The sequence below is a fragment of the Brachypodium distachyon genome, chromosome 1, assembly GCF_000005505.3.
Source record: "Brachypodium distachyon strain Bd21 chromosome 1, Brachypodium_distachyon_v3.0, whole genome shotgun sequence".
In the NCBI taxonomy this organism is placed as follows: domain Eukaryota; kingdom Viridiplantae; phylum Streptophyta; class Magnoliopsida; order Poales; family Poaceae; genus Brachypodium; species Brachypodium distachyon.
In genome coordinates this window covers 605,232-617,895 of record NC_016131.3, presented here as the reverse complement: position 1 = coordinate 617,895, position 12,664 = coordinate 605,232, and the positions used below count along the sequence as shown (strand labels likewise).

The 12,664-nt window shown below is 41.2% G+C and overlaps 2 protein-coding genes across 2 annotated transcripts; both read left to right on the top strand.

The window, feature by feature from the left end:
• The first annotated feature begins 17 nt into the window (after positions 1 to 17).
• LOC100825346 (pseudouridine-5'-phosphate glycosidase) lies at positions 18 to 4,955 on the top strand. Its single transcript, XM_003559015.4, has 12 exons — positions 18 to 249; positions 329 to 439; positions 700 to 782; positions 1,130 to 1,189; positions 1,335 to 1,395; positions 1,620 to 1,726; positions 2,685 to 2,762; positions 3,129 to 3,174; positions 3,535 to 3,655; positions 3,768 to 3,853; positions 4,129 to 4,212; positions 4,597 to 4,955. Exons 1-12 carry the CDS (start codon positions 123 to 125, stop codon positions 4,617 to 4,619), a joined length of 987 nt encoding a protein of 328 aa, XP_003559063.1. The 5' UTR covers positions 18 to 122; the 3' UTR covers positions 4,620 to 4,955.
• A 181-nt stretch (positions 4,956 to 5,136) lies between these two features.
• Positions 5,137 to 10,689, top strand: LOC100833933 (transducin beta-like protein 2). The gene is made up of 10 exons (XM_003558957.3): positions 5,137 to 5,452; positions 5,783 to 5,888; positions 6,092 to 6,152; positions 6,225 to 6,520; positions 7,938 to 8,077; positions 8,371 to 8,445; positions 8,526 to 8,616; positions 9,199 to 9,402; positions 9,726 to 9,770; positions 10,121 to 10,689. Exons 1-10 carry the CDS (start codon positions 5,213 to 5,215, stop codon positions 10,204 to 10,206), a joined length of 1,344 nt encoding a protein of 447 aa, XP_003559005.1. The 5' UTR covers positions 5,137 to 5,212; the 3' UTR covers positions 10,207 to 10,689.
• The last annotated feature ends 1,975 nt before the right edge of the window (positions 10,690 to 12,664 follow it).

Genomic DNA, 12,664 nt, shown 5'->3' with positions numbered 1-12,664 from the left:
CTTCTAGTCGAAGTACGCGAGCCGGCTGCGGAAGCGGGAGCCGCCGTTTTCCGGTTTCGTCGACAGTCTCAGAGAGTCAGAGGGCGTAGAAGGGGACCGGTGGAGGCGATCGCAGGGGAGGGATGTCGTCGACGGCGCCGCCGCGGGGAAGCCCGTCGCCAGTGGGATTAGCGGTATCTCCGGAGGTTGAGGCCGCGCTCGCGTGCGGCGGGGCCGTCGTCGCCCTCGAGTCCACCATCATCTGCCACGGTAATAAGCGTCAGCTTTTCGCGATTTGCCCTTCAAAGCCTACCTGGATTCTTGGAGATTAATTGGCGTTCCGTTGCAGGTATGCCGTACCCGAAGAACCTCCAGACGGCCATGGAGGTGGAGGCCATCGTCCGGGAGAACGGAGCTGTTCCGGCCACCATAGCAATTCTGGATGGTGTGCCGCATGTTGGTAAATTCCCCGTTACCATTTTACCTGCCCAGACTTTGTGCACTTGTCAACGGCTACTGGAGAGTTAATAGATTTTCACCTGTTGGTTGCATCTTTCCGATTCAAATTTCCGCGATTATTGACAGTTCCTTTTATTAAGTGAATTTTATCTATCTTATGGGCAACAGACCCATCCCCTGTTCGAAGTTTTAGCCCAGACGCACACCATAAGCTGTGAATAATCTTCCATGTATCTTCTAATGTTCATCATGCAATGATAGGGCTTAACAGTGAACAGTTGGAGAGATTGGCTATAAGCGGAAGGCAATTTCAGAAGACAGCTAGAAGGGATATTGCACAAGTTGTGAGTACCTTACACGATAGAAAATTGTCTTTCACACTACATTAAAATTGGCATCCCAATTTGAGGCAGAAGCATCTGTTTATTTATTTATTTTCAAGCTAAGCCGAGAAGGGAAGACCCCTACCTAATTTTCATTAAAACACTTTAACTGTACAAGGGAGATTTACAAAGAGAGGAAGAGAGCAACAAAGGAATTGCAGAAATTAGAAAAAAAGAATTAAAACCATGTGACTCATGTAATGTCAAATATACCTCATGTCTAGTCTATAGTCCCTGTGTTTAAATATTTTTTATCTATCTATGTTTATCATTTTATTGCTTTCGTTTTTATCTTTACTAATTGACAGGTTGCTTCTGGTGGCAATGGTGCTACGACGGTTTCTGCCACTATGTTTTTTGCTCACAAGGTCCTTTCTGAAAGCACCACACCTTATTGGTCTTATTGTCGTGGCTTGATTTGATTAGCCATTTTGCGTGTTTACGACTGCTAGGCATAGTTAGCACCAAATGTTTGTCTCCATATATAACGATATAAGTTATTTTGAAGTTCAGGTAGGCATACCAATTTTCGTGACCGGGGGGATTGGAGGTGTGCACCGACATGGTGAAAAAAGTAAGCAGCTTTCAGTTTTTTTAAGGAGTCCTTATTTAGGTGAAAAGTGTACTACTGATATTCCTATCGAAATGCACCTTTCCCCTATTCTTTAAAATGCACTACCAAGAGACCAGGGGCACATTGTTAACTTGATTGACATATCTTACTTAAATACCATTCGTAGTAATTGTCAGCCTACAAACAAGTGCTCACATCTTGATGCAATTACCATTTTGATGCAGCCATGGACATCTCCTCTGACTTAACTGAACTTGGAAGGACTCCAGTGGCTGTTGTTTCAGCCGGCGTGAAGTCCATTTTGGACATAGCACGGACACTTGAGTACTTGGTATTATCCTTTGCACTCATCCCATGATATAACTCTTTCGATCTATGAAGAATGAACTTTTAGGTCCTGCTTGGACTGTTGCATTTTTTGTGGGAGGGGCTGGTATTTAGTTCACCTCCCCCAAAAGTTGAACTGAATGCCAGCCCTCCCGCTAAAAATATAGCAACCCAAACAGGCCCTTATGTAAATTTTCTTGCTAGGACATTGGATGCTTGACAGTTTGTACCTACTTTTTTTTTTCTGGGTTTGATACTGAAGTACTGACGGAGTAGCTGTCCAAATTGGAGGCACTTCCAGTAAAATTTTGTATTAATCTTGGTTAGAACACATAGGCATAGAAAGGCCATAGCAATAGACTCCAAAAAACTGCATATAGATAAAACAATGGTTTTCTTTTAATGAAATATAGTTGCTGTAGAGTTAGATTAGTTATTTTTACCCCTAATAATGATGCCTTAACCAACATGTCTGCAATGAGAGGACGGGCCTAATCAAAATTCAAATTTGATGAACTGCATTTCTCTTGACCAAATATAGAAATCAGTATCTGAAGTAGTAAGAAATCCAGAACTGGAAATGAGTTGGCACAAAAAGTAAACAAGTTCCTATGCAAATTTTGTCATCAACAATCTTCACTCAAGATATATACAGGACTGCTGCCTTGGAATTGCCTCCTTTTATGTCCAACAGAACACGATACTTAAGGGACTAAGGATGAAAAACCACTAGATCCACAACTGATCGATGTTTGTTTTATCAGAAAGATCTCCTGTTCATTCTCTTATGCACATAATTTAAGATGAGCCCTTCAAACAATTCATAACGAAAGGCTCTAGTATGGCCTGGTAAAGGAGTTCCTTGGAGCTTTATAATTTGGTCTGTTTATGGCATGCTATTGCAGTAGATGCAATTTTGTTTCGGTGCCTAATCCAGTTCTTTTAAATGATTGCCTTAACAGGAAACTCAAGGGGTAACAGTTGTTGCTTACAGAACCAACGAATTTCCTGCTTTCTTCACCGAAATCAGTGGCTGTAAGGTAGAACTACATTTTTTTCTGACAAATAAATTATAATTTGATTTGTTCCTTTGTCCAAGACTTTAGCTTCCACGGATTACTGAGAGTTCAGAATGCACTATATTCCTGAAATTGAATGTTGTTCATCTTAGATTGTTCTCTTACTTTCCACAGTAACATCTTGGTGGAAAATATTTTGCCACTCAAATGAATGTTGCAGGTCTTAAATTTCTGTCGAAAGGATTTTGGTAAACAGTTTGTTGGAAGAGACATTAAAAGTAGATATCTTGCGGTTTCAGTCTCAACTTTAAATGAGAAAGTATCTGTTCTTCAATTCAAAAGATTGGTGGATGCATCCTCTATGTGACTCCTATTTCCTTAACGTAGGTGCAATGTCGCGTTGATTCTTCAGAAGAGTGCGCCAAGATAATATGTAAGTATTAACATTGGACATGTGCTTCTTCTGTATTTTCTAAGTTCTTGATCAGAGGATTCTATAGCTTAATGTGAATTTAGAATCAGGTCAAATTTAAAATCAGTACCGTAGTTGAAATTTACACTTAACATGCTCAACTTTTGATAGCTCGACATGGTATGTTTGTAAAACCCAAAATCAAGACTACGTAGGAAATGAATTGAGATTCTACTACTGTTATAACTCAGGCAGAAAAGCCTCAAATTAGCAGATCCCTCAGTACGGTAGTAATGTTCTTTAAGGACCAATACATATTTTCTTTTGGGATGTTCTGCAGACTTCATTATGAGTTGCTTACTTGAGTCAATTGTGATGCAGATGCAAACAAGAATATGCATCTAGCATCTGGTATTCTTATTGCAGTGCCAATTCCCAAGCAACACGCAGCTTCAGGAAACGTTATAGAGTCTGCAATACAGCAAGCCCTCAAGGAAGCAGAGTACAGTCCCGGCTCCTTGCTCTTTTTCTCCGTGTGCAGCGTGCAGGCAGGCTAACATGTGTGTGTACGAATAATAGAAATGTCATCTAATGATGTGTACTTTGTTTCTCAGTGATAAAAAGATAATAGGAAACGCAATCACCCCCTTCATCCTTGACAGAGTGAAAGTACTAACCGGAGGATCTTCATTGGAAGCCAGTATCCTATAATTTTTTTCCTGTGGTGTATTATTAGGAAATTACATTATTTATCCATATTCACCCGTAATTTTGAGTTTTGGCAGTTAATTTTTCTATTTTGTAAGCTGTAATTTGGCTTTCCTTTCTTTCTTAAATTCTTTGTAACAATGAGATATTAAGCCATACTTTATGAGGAAAAATGCAAAGGCACGTGTGGGCAGACAAAAGTTTATTTGGTTTTTTGTTCTCTTGTGACTTCCTACATTTGCAGAAACTTCTCCTTAGCATATCCAGATATTGCACTTGTAAAGAACAATGCTCTTACAGGTGCTAAAATTGCCGTAGCCCTTTCTGATCTTCGCAAGAGAGCATCAGATGGTAAGATGATTTTAAACTTCTGTTAAAAATGTACTAGCTGTTGTATGAGTTCTCAAAAAGCAAAAACATCCTTATCCTACCATGTGTCTCGAGGCTAGGGAAATCACCAGCAACTGGCCTGGTTTCACTTTTCTTAGCCCTGGCCGGTTCATCCAAAACCTTCCATCTCAATCCTTAGCTGGAATATGCATATTATCACTTCTACTATATGCCTCAAGCAACTTGAATCTTGAAACACAAATACAGTTTGAAAATGCGACTGGCCAGAAGCCCAGAAACAGGGAACGAACCAAAACCATCATGGTCCCGGTTTTCTGGGAAGTTTTGGTTTAGAAAAAATCCTGATACTTCTACATCTGACTATTTTTCGACTTGCTATAACAGGATTCCGGAGGTCTGCTCTGTGAAGAAGGAAGGCCCTGCTGAACAAGCGGTGAAGTCCACACAAACAATTCACCCCGCCACCTCCAAAGCCGAAGGCCGAAAGTTTGTCGACTCCTCGCATCATCTGGCTCGCCGCGTGCTAGGCATCGTTGAGCTCCTGGATCTGCACATCCTGTTGTTGCTTGCATCTCTTCATCTGTTCTGTTGTACCTAGTTGGAGAGTGTTGTGTCACAGAGAATGAAGGATGTTTCAGTAGGCGTTTGTTCTGGCACTAGATATAACTGGAATGCTGTAAGCTTTGACCTTCATTTGGCCTGGTGGTTGAATCATGAAATATACTGGAATTTTATTTACGCCATTTTCGAACAATTCCTGCCTAGATTTTTCTCCTCCCTGTTTTTATAAAAAAAACGTGAAAAAAAATCGAAGAGACGCCGCGGGACGGGCAACAATTGCAGTGGGCTTTTCCTTTTTGGCCCAGAATGCAATGCAGCCCAAGAGGGCACAGGTCTTAGTTCTCTCTCCACTTCTCTCTCGGTGAGGAAGTGTTGTTGGAGACGAAAGGAAGCCGATCCAATTCCGCAGACTCGATCGCTCGTCGAAGAAGAAGAAGAGATGGCGGCGGCGGTGCAGGTCGCGTCAGCGCTCTCGGTGCCCCTCCTCTCGGCGCTCCTCGGCGGCGCCGTCGCGCTCGTTTTCCTCGCCGGCTACCTCCGCCGCAAGCGGGCCGACATCGCGCACGTGCCACCCTCCGCCACCGCCGCCGCCGCCGACCTGCCCAAGCAGGTCCGCCTCTCCAACCAGCACAAGAAGGGCGGCCACGCCCGCCCCCACCACCACGCCGCCGCCGACAAGGTGAATCCATCTCCTCGCTCATCACACGCACACCCTACTGCAGTACTGCTACTGCCTACTACTACTACCACACCCTACTGCAGTACTGCTACTACTACTACTACCACACAGTAGCTAGTAGTGAGTACTACTACCTGGACAGGATTCATGGTGCCCTTGATTACTTACAAGCAGATGGATGCGCTGACTTGATCCCAACCAACTGTTCTTCTCATCTAGTCTGATTAGGATTTAGGAACGCACCATAGCAGACACGATCTTCTTGATTCGGTGGACATGTATATAGAAACGTGCAGCGAATGTGATCTCAACTGCATTCTCTTCTACTAGGATGCTGCGAAGAAGCACCACCACTTCGACCTCAACACCTTGAGGGGGCACACTGACGGCGTCACTGCACTTGACTTCTCCAGCGACGGCAGCAACCTGGCCACCGGTGAGCTTAAATCTGATGAAGATCTATCTTGGTTTTCACTCCTTGAAAGTTTAGAATTTCCGTAGGAACCATTTTATTTGGTCGGCTGATTCATAAATTAAAAGATTTCTACATAGGCATCACTCACACAGTTCACGAGTGTTGCACTTGATCAACCAATCTAGAAATTTCAATATGTATATATTTGCTGCTTCCTGCTGCAGTGTGCGCTGATGGAGCTGTGAGAGTATTCAGGATCGATGACGCGTCAAGCAAGAGCTTTAAGTAAGCTATTCCATTCTATACGAGTTATCCTCCTTTATTACAATATGTTCTAATGCCGCAAGGGTTTTGCAGGATTCTGAGGATCAACTTGCCTGCTGGGGCACATCCTACAGCAATCGCTTTCTCAGAAGGGTCGTCATCTGTTGTTGTGGCGGCACAGGCGCTCTTAGGCTCGTCTCTCTATATGTATGCGGATGTTAGTGCTCCGCCAACTGCGGGAAACAAACAGCAGGGCAAGCTTTCTCCTCCTGAGATCAAGTGGGATCACAAAAAGATTCATGGCAAGGAATCAGTGCTGAACCTTGCTGCAGCGCGCGCGACTCATGGGACTGGTGATGGGAGCACAATAGTGATTTCTTGCTCTGAAGGTATTGGCTGTTCACTTTTTAGGTTTCACTCCTTTTAAACTAGTTACTCGTAAATCAGGCTTGCTTAATATAGTAGCCTTTAAGGTTGTGCATTTTCCATCTGTAATGGTCTTCGAACATTTGCAATTACTGTCATTAAGCATGCGTCGGAACTCTTTCCTTTTTTACAAATTAAATGTTACTCCCTCCGATCCATAATAAGTGTCTCAGACTTAGTACAAGTGTCTCAGATTTAGTACAAAGTTGTACTAAGTCTGAGACACTTATTATGGATAGGAGGGAGTAATTTTTAATTGCTGCATTCATTATTTCACCATGATCCATAATTCCATATATGCTGCCAGAGTTTTTTCCCCTAATGTAATGGTCGATTGCCGCACTGCTATTTGTGAGCACGTAAACTTTGATGAGAAATGCTGCTGCCCTGTGTTTCGTTTGCACATGGGAGTAATACATGCTCTTCATTGTTAAGTTCTGAGAAATGGGTGCATGGTCTCTGATTGACCTGGATCTCTGAGTTGCATGTAGTGGAAGGAGTCAAGGTTAGATTATTTTTTCTTGGGACAAGTAGGCTGTTTTGCAATGTCAATGGAGACAGAAAATTACCATAGCCTATAAAACTGGACTGGCGAGGGAACCGGTCAAGCGTCGACCTCACAGTTCGATAGTCCGGAACTCCGGATCAAGCCGTCAGCTGTGTTTTAATACAAGTGATGCAGTGGGTTGAAGTTCTGAGTTTGGGACAGTGTTGGGAAACCAGACCCACCTGACAAGACACCGGTTTGGCTTTTCCTAGTTGACACTGGTAGGGTTGGTTCTAATGCCTCGTCACTCATTCCTTATTACAGGGTGCGTAAGTATTTTTGCAAAGACAAGACTCCGCACGTGGTTAAGCTGGACTGTTTTGCCCCTGGTTTAGCTCACGATTAGCGATATGTAGCATTAAGTACCATGCGATATATTGGACACATCTTCTCATGTAGGAGATTATGCACTGGAGAAGAAACGAAGATAGGTAGCATTAATTAACTAGCACCCCATATATGGTCCATGCATTGATGGAAGGATATCATGCACTGGCTCTCTCCCAAACAAATCTGGAGGCAGTTTATGAGAGGAAACTACATGTGGGAACAGCAATTTAAATGAGTTGCCCGATTTGGGGACGAGGGCAGCGGTTCTCAGGGGCATTTTCAGCAGGATTACAGCAATGAGGGCAGTGCATCCTGTTTCTAGGAATGGCGGGGAATAAGTTGTAGCCCTCCTTTTTTGTCCTGTAAAAAAAACACATGCGACGGGAGTATGCTATTTCCCGACGCAGTCGTATCAGTTGAAGCAACTGTGTGACATTAAGGACTCCATTCCAGTTTATTAGTTATATATACTATATTAAGATTTATTTTTTAACTATTTGCAGCAACGGATATCAAAATTTGGCATGGAAAGAGCGGAAAGGAGTTGGGAACAGTTGACACTAATCAGTTGAAAAACAATATGGCCGACATATCCCCAAATGGCCGCTTCATAGCTGCTGCAGCTTTCACTGCTGATGTCAAGGTTGGTAGTGTTCAGTTACAATAAAGCTTGTGATAGAATTTTTTTATCTGCTAGGCAACTTATGTTAGTCACTGCACTCTTTCTGACCAGCTCATATGTTACCTTTGTTTGACTGTCAAATCACTGAGATTGGTTTCCTTTGGAAAACTATTCTTGGCTCTCGTGTGATGTTTATGCCAGGGGTTATTAAGAACCAAATTGGATATCCACCAAGCATATTTTGCATTGCGGAAGTAGTCACTATTTGGCTCACTGACTGTTTTCCCAGTTATAATAATATTTTTGTTCTTTAGGTGTGGGAGATTGTTTATTTGAAGGATAGTTCAGTTAAGGAGGTTAACAGAGTTATGCAACTCAAGGGTCACAAGGTCAAATTCCTCCCTGTGTGCATTTTTACCCATGTTTCGGACTATTCCTGTGGACAGAAGCTGACAAGTTTCTTATTCAGAGCGCTGTTACTAGCTTGTGTTTTGCTCCGGATTCTGAGAAGATTATTACTGCATCAAAAGATGGAACCATTCGAGTATGGAATATCAATGGTATGCTCTTTATCTACCAACCATCGTGTCCTTGATGCCTTGAAAGTGCCTGTTGGTTTGAATTCATAATATCTAACAGTTTCAGCCCTGTTTACTAGAAGCCGCCATAAGTCCATGGGACCTCTTTTGTATTTTGAGATACTAGTTTAATATTTTCTCACCCACTTCGGGATTGCTCGATTTGATTAAAGGAAAATACTTTAAAAGTTTCTTTTTTGCCTTCACCGAGGCAGAAATTTCCTTCTTAAAAACTATTGATTAATTAGTCAAATACTCAAATAAAACCAATTTTATATTACTGAGATGTAGTGGCCTGCATGATTGTGTAGTCTCTTTTGAAGTTTTGATGTCATGGTTCTTGTCAACTGTTAGCCTGTTCCTTCTCGTTTGTTAGATGCTTTGTCATTTGACCATTTAAACTGAATTTACAGTCTTGTATAGGTCAATAGGTGTGTCTTAATGAATATAAAGTTTGGCAGATACTGCCATATATGAGCCCTTTGCCTATCTTTTACCGTTCTTCTTTCAAATATAATGCTTTGTTCTTTCCTCAGGAGTTGATGACTTCTGTTACTTTTGCAGTAAGGTATCACCTTGACGAAGATCCAAAAACCTTGAGAGTTTTTCCAATTCCGCTGCATGATTCAAAAGGTTCAGTTTGCCTGTACAATCACATGGGCATCTCCCCAGATGGGAAAGTTCTGGCTGTAACAAGTGGATCAACGTTGCAATGGCTATGTGCAGAAACTGGTACAGTTTTAGATACAGCTGAGAAAGCTCATGAAGGTGTGTAATGTTCCTATTTTCTAGGCATTCAATAACTTTATGCATAAGGAGTAATGGATGGGATTCGTCCGTTTAAATAAATACCAGTCAGAGTTTGTTATAGTAACATGTAGTTTTATAATCTTAATGTATAGTTGAATATTTTCTTCTGCATGCTGTCATTTCATTGGAATTAAAAACAAAATACAGCCTCATCTATGTATGATCTTCAGAAGATTAATCATATTACCTCTGTAGAATTTCAGCCACTTTTATAGTCAAAGTTGTTGTTATCTTCCCCTTTGCTATGTGCTTGGAGTGACATGTTTTCTGCATATACTCAGGTGATATATCTGGCATTGCCTGGGCTCCACAGACAATTCCAAATGGTATGTTTTATACAATGCTTTGAGATCTCAGTCTTTTTGGTTCGTGTTATTCTGCACTCAGCTTTCAGCATCTGCTTAGGTTAGTATCACAAAACTGCAAACACAGTGCCAACGCATACCGGAACTTTTGAGTATGTCAGCCCTTTGGCACACTGCTATGATCTGATAAACATTAGCTATAGCCAGACATGCACACACAATTCCTGTTTGGAGCCGATTTACTTCATGTCTCATGTTCACTCATTCTGGTCACCATCTTTAAATTCTTTGATGTGCGTTTTTGCTGGAAGAATTCCAGCCCGAAGATGTGTTTATGATGTCTAAGTCACATGTTTTGTTGATTCCCTCAGGTGGCCCTCCTGCATTTGTTTTAGCGAGCTGTGGGGATGACAAAAAGGTGAAACTGTGGTTAGCTCCAGAGGTTAGTTCAACATGAGTGGTTGATCGGATCACGGTCATCCTCTACAAGACAGCTTACCACAGTGAACAATAAGAAAGATGGAGAGGTTCAAATGTAGCCAAGTTTTATACATGCACAGAATCTCAGTTTGGTTCCTTTGAGTTTGAGCCTAGTCTTATCCTGCCTGACAAGAGTTGTCGAAAATAGGGAGAGGGAGAAAGAGATAGGGTGTGTTATCAAGACTGGCATCAATCATGGCACTATAGTCTCTGTTGAATCGGTTGCCTTTGGTAAAAAAATCTTTAAGTTCTCTCTGGAGTGGTTTGTTCTCTTAACCAGAAATGGTATTGCAGTCATGGAATTCGTCTGACTAGGCTATGCTGAGACGACATAGTTTTTGTTGATGCTATGGTGCTTTTGAAATGTTTGGTTTACGGATTGCTTTTGACATTTTGCTGGATGACATTGCTAGTTATATTGAGAAACAAGTGGGAAAAGGGAGATTGATTTAGAAATGAATGACTATTTGTGCTTTTGATGCTATTGATCGGAGTTATTTAGCCACAGGCACACTGTTTGAGGCTAATACAAAGATTACATGATAAATAAAGGTTAATGAACTGAAAGTGTCATAGATGTATACATTTATCTATCCTTTCGTGGAAGAAACACTACATGATAAACAAAGACATCAGGGGATGGAATGTTTTGAGAATGTCGAATAAAGCCTACACACCAAACTGTGAACCCTACGTTTCCCACAATGTACTTTATTAGCATGAAATCCCAAAAGAGCACAACGAATCAATTCTTTATATATTTGGCGTTTCTGCGAAATTAACTAGACTATCATCAGATTCTACACCATAATTTGCACTGGTTATTTCCCAATAAATTAGTCAATCGAAAGAACAGTGAGCAAGAAAGATGAGTGCAAGCATATATCAGTCAGCTGTCTCAAATCTGAAATCGACAGTTGTTCAGGAAAACCAATCCGATCCTAACTTTACGCCCATATTACCACCTGGGTAGGAACATTTGGAACCCACATCAGTTCTTGTGCAGTGCAATATATAGTCAATTAGTCATGCGTGGTGTGATTTGTCCAGTAATTATCTATCTCCTGTAGTCCTATGTTAAGTAATTATAAATAATTAATTGCCGTCAGCAGCCCGACGATGGATGGTTGGAGACCATCATACATCTGGCCAAGTTCTAATTTTTGTAGGCACACAAGCATCTTTGCTTTCTAGGGATCCATATATATAGCCTGCCTCTTCATTAGATCAGAGAATTTAGAGCACCATTCTAGACTTTATTTTCCCTTTGTTTCTTCTTTAGAAAGAAGAGGTTATGAAAAAACTATGCTCTAAGATCCAAATCATCAATGCATGCTATATGTGCTTTCGTGTTAAGAAAAGAAAATCCATAAAGTTTTGCTTTTGGAATTTGGAGAGGCCCCTCACTCCACTCTACTGCATGCACTTGGGCTAGTCGAGTGTTCTCAAGTCAAAGGTCTCACTGACCAATCATGAAAGACTAAATTTAATTTTCTCTGTAATCTATTGCTACAAGTTGTGCCTCTTTTCTGATTTAATTGTGCCTAGCTACAATGCTGGAGAAAGCTAACTAAGCTTGGTGAGATAAGGAGAATGTAGAAGCAATTAGCAGCTAGCTATTGTTGCCACATGTTTCTGCAATCTGCACTATTCTGAATAAGAAGATGCCTCAAGTTTAAAGCAACGTATACAATCAAGCCAGATTATAAATTAATAGTTTTTGCTGCTATCTCTTTAAATACAATCCTGACAAGGAATTAATCGGTTTTCACATAATCAATCATGCACACGCCCACACCCACATCTTTGCAATGCTACAGAAATCATTTCTTTTTGTTGGGAAATTAAAGCTACAAAATCATACTACATATCGTGTTTCTGCTGTTGTATGACTGTATGAGTGCTAGCTTTATAATATGCACGAATTGTACAAGATGGTAGGTAGGTAGGTTCATGGTTTGAGTGTCTACTAGCTCTATGCAAGCTTTTAATTAGAGTATACTACAAAATGAGATTAGAGCAGCTACTACTAATTAATTAACTATATACCAATCTGAGTTAAAAGCTTCAGATAACCACCAGCCGCTGGGCCTGTTAATTTTTCCATGACCCGCCTCCATGACATGATTAAAGTAGCTGTTCTTCATTTTATCTATACTATACAAAGTTTTTCTTCTGTTTTGTTTTAGGAAAGATCAGCTTTTCTCATGCATGTCTGCCTGGATGGACTTTTTCAGGAAGATGCGATAGTGTCTTCCACCGCATCAACAGTGACATGGCATCAAAAGGAAATGTTCATATTGATCCCCTTAAAAAGGCACTAACTGCTTCATCAGGGAAACACAACACATGTGACATTATTCTTTTGATCTATGTTCAGGAGCTTTCACTACTCACCCCCAGCTAGCCTCTATGCAAGATGGGACATGTATAAA

What these genes read in the sequence shown, in the direction of transcription:
- LOC100833933 (XM_003558957.3), top strand. Translation starts at nt 5,213, where the DNA reads ATGGCGGCGGCGGTGCAGGTCGCGTCAGCGCTCTCGGTGCCCCTCCTC. An exon ending in TGCAACTCAAGGGTCACAAG is followed by an intron (nt 8,446 to 8,525) that starts GTCAAATTCCTC and finishes TTTCTTATTCAG; the next exon opens with AGCGCTGTTACTAGCTTGTG. An exon ending in TCCACAGACAATTCCAAATG is followed by an intron (nt 9,771 to 10,120) that starts GTATGTTTTATA and finishes TGATTCCCTCAG; the next exon opens with GTGGCCCTCCTGCATTTGTT.
- LOC100825346 (XM_003559015.4), top strand. Translation starts at nt 123, where the DNA reads ATGTCGTCGACGGCGCCGCCGCGGGGAAGCCCGTCGCCAGTGGGATTA. An exon ending in GAAGGGATATTGCACAAGTT is followed by an intron (nt 783 to 1,129) that starts GTGAGTACCTTA and finishes ACTAATTGACAG; the next exon opens with GTTGCTTCTGGTGGCAATGG. An exon ending in AGGATCTTCATTGGAAGCCA is followed by an intron (nt 3,854 to 4,128) that starts GTATCCTATAAT and finishes TAGCATATCCAG; the next exon opens with ATATTGCACTTGTAAAGAAC.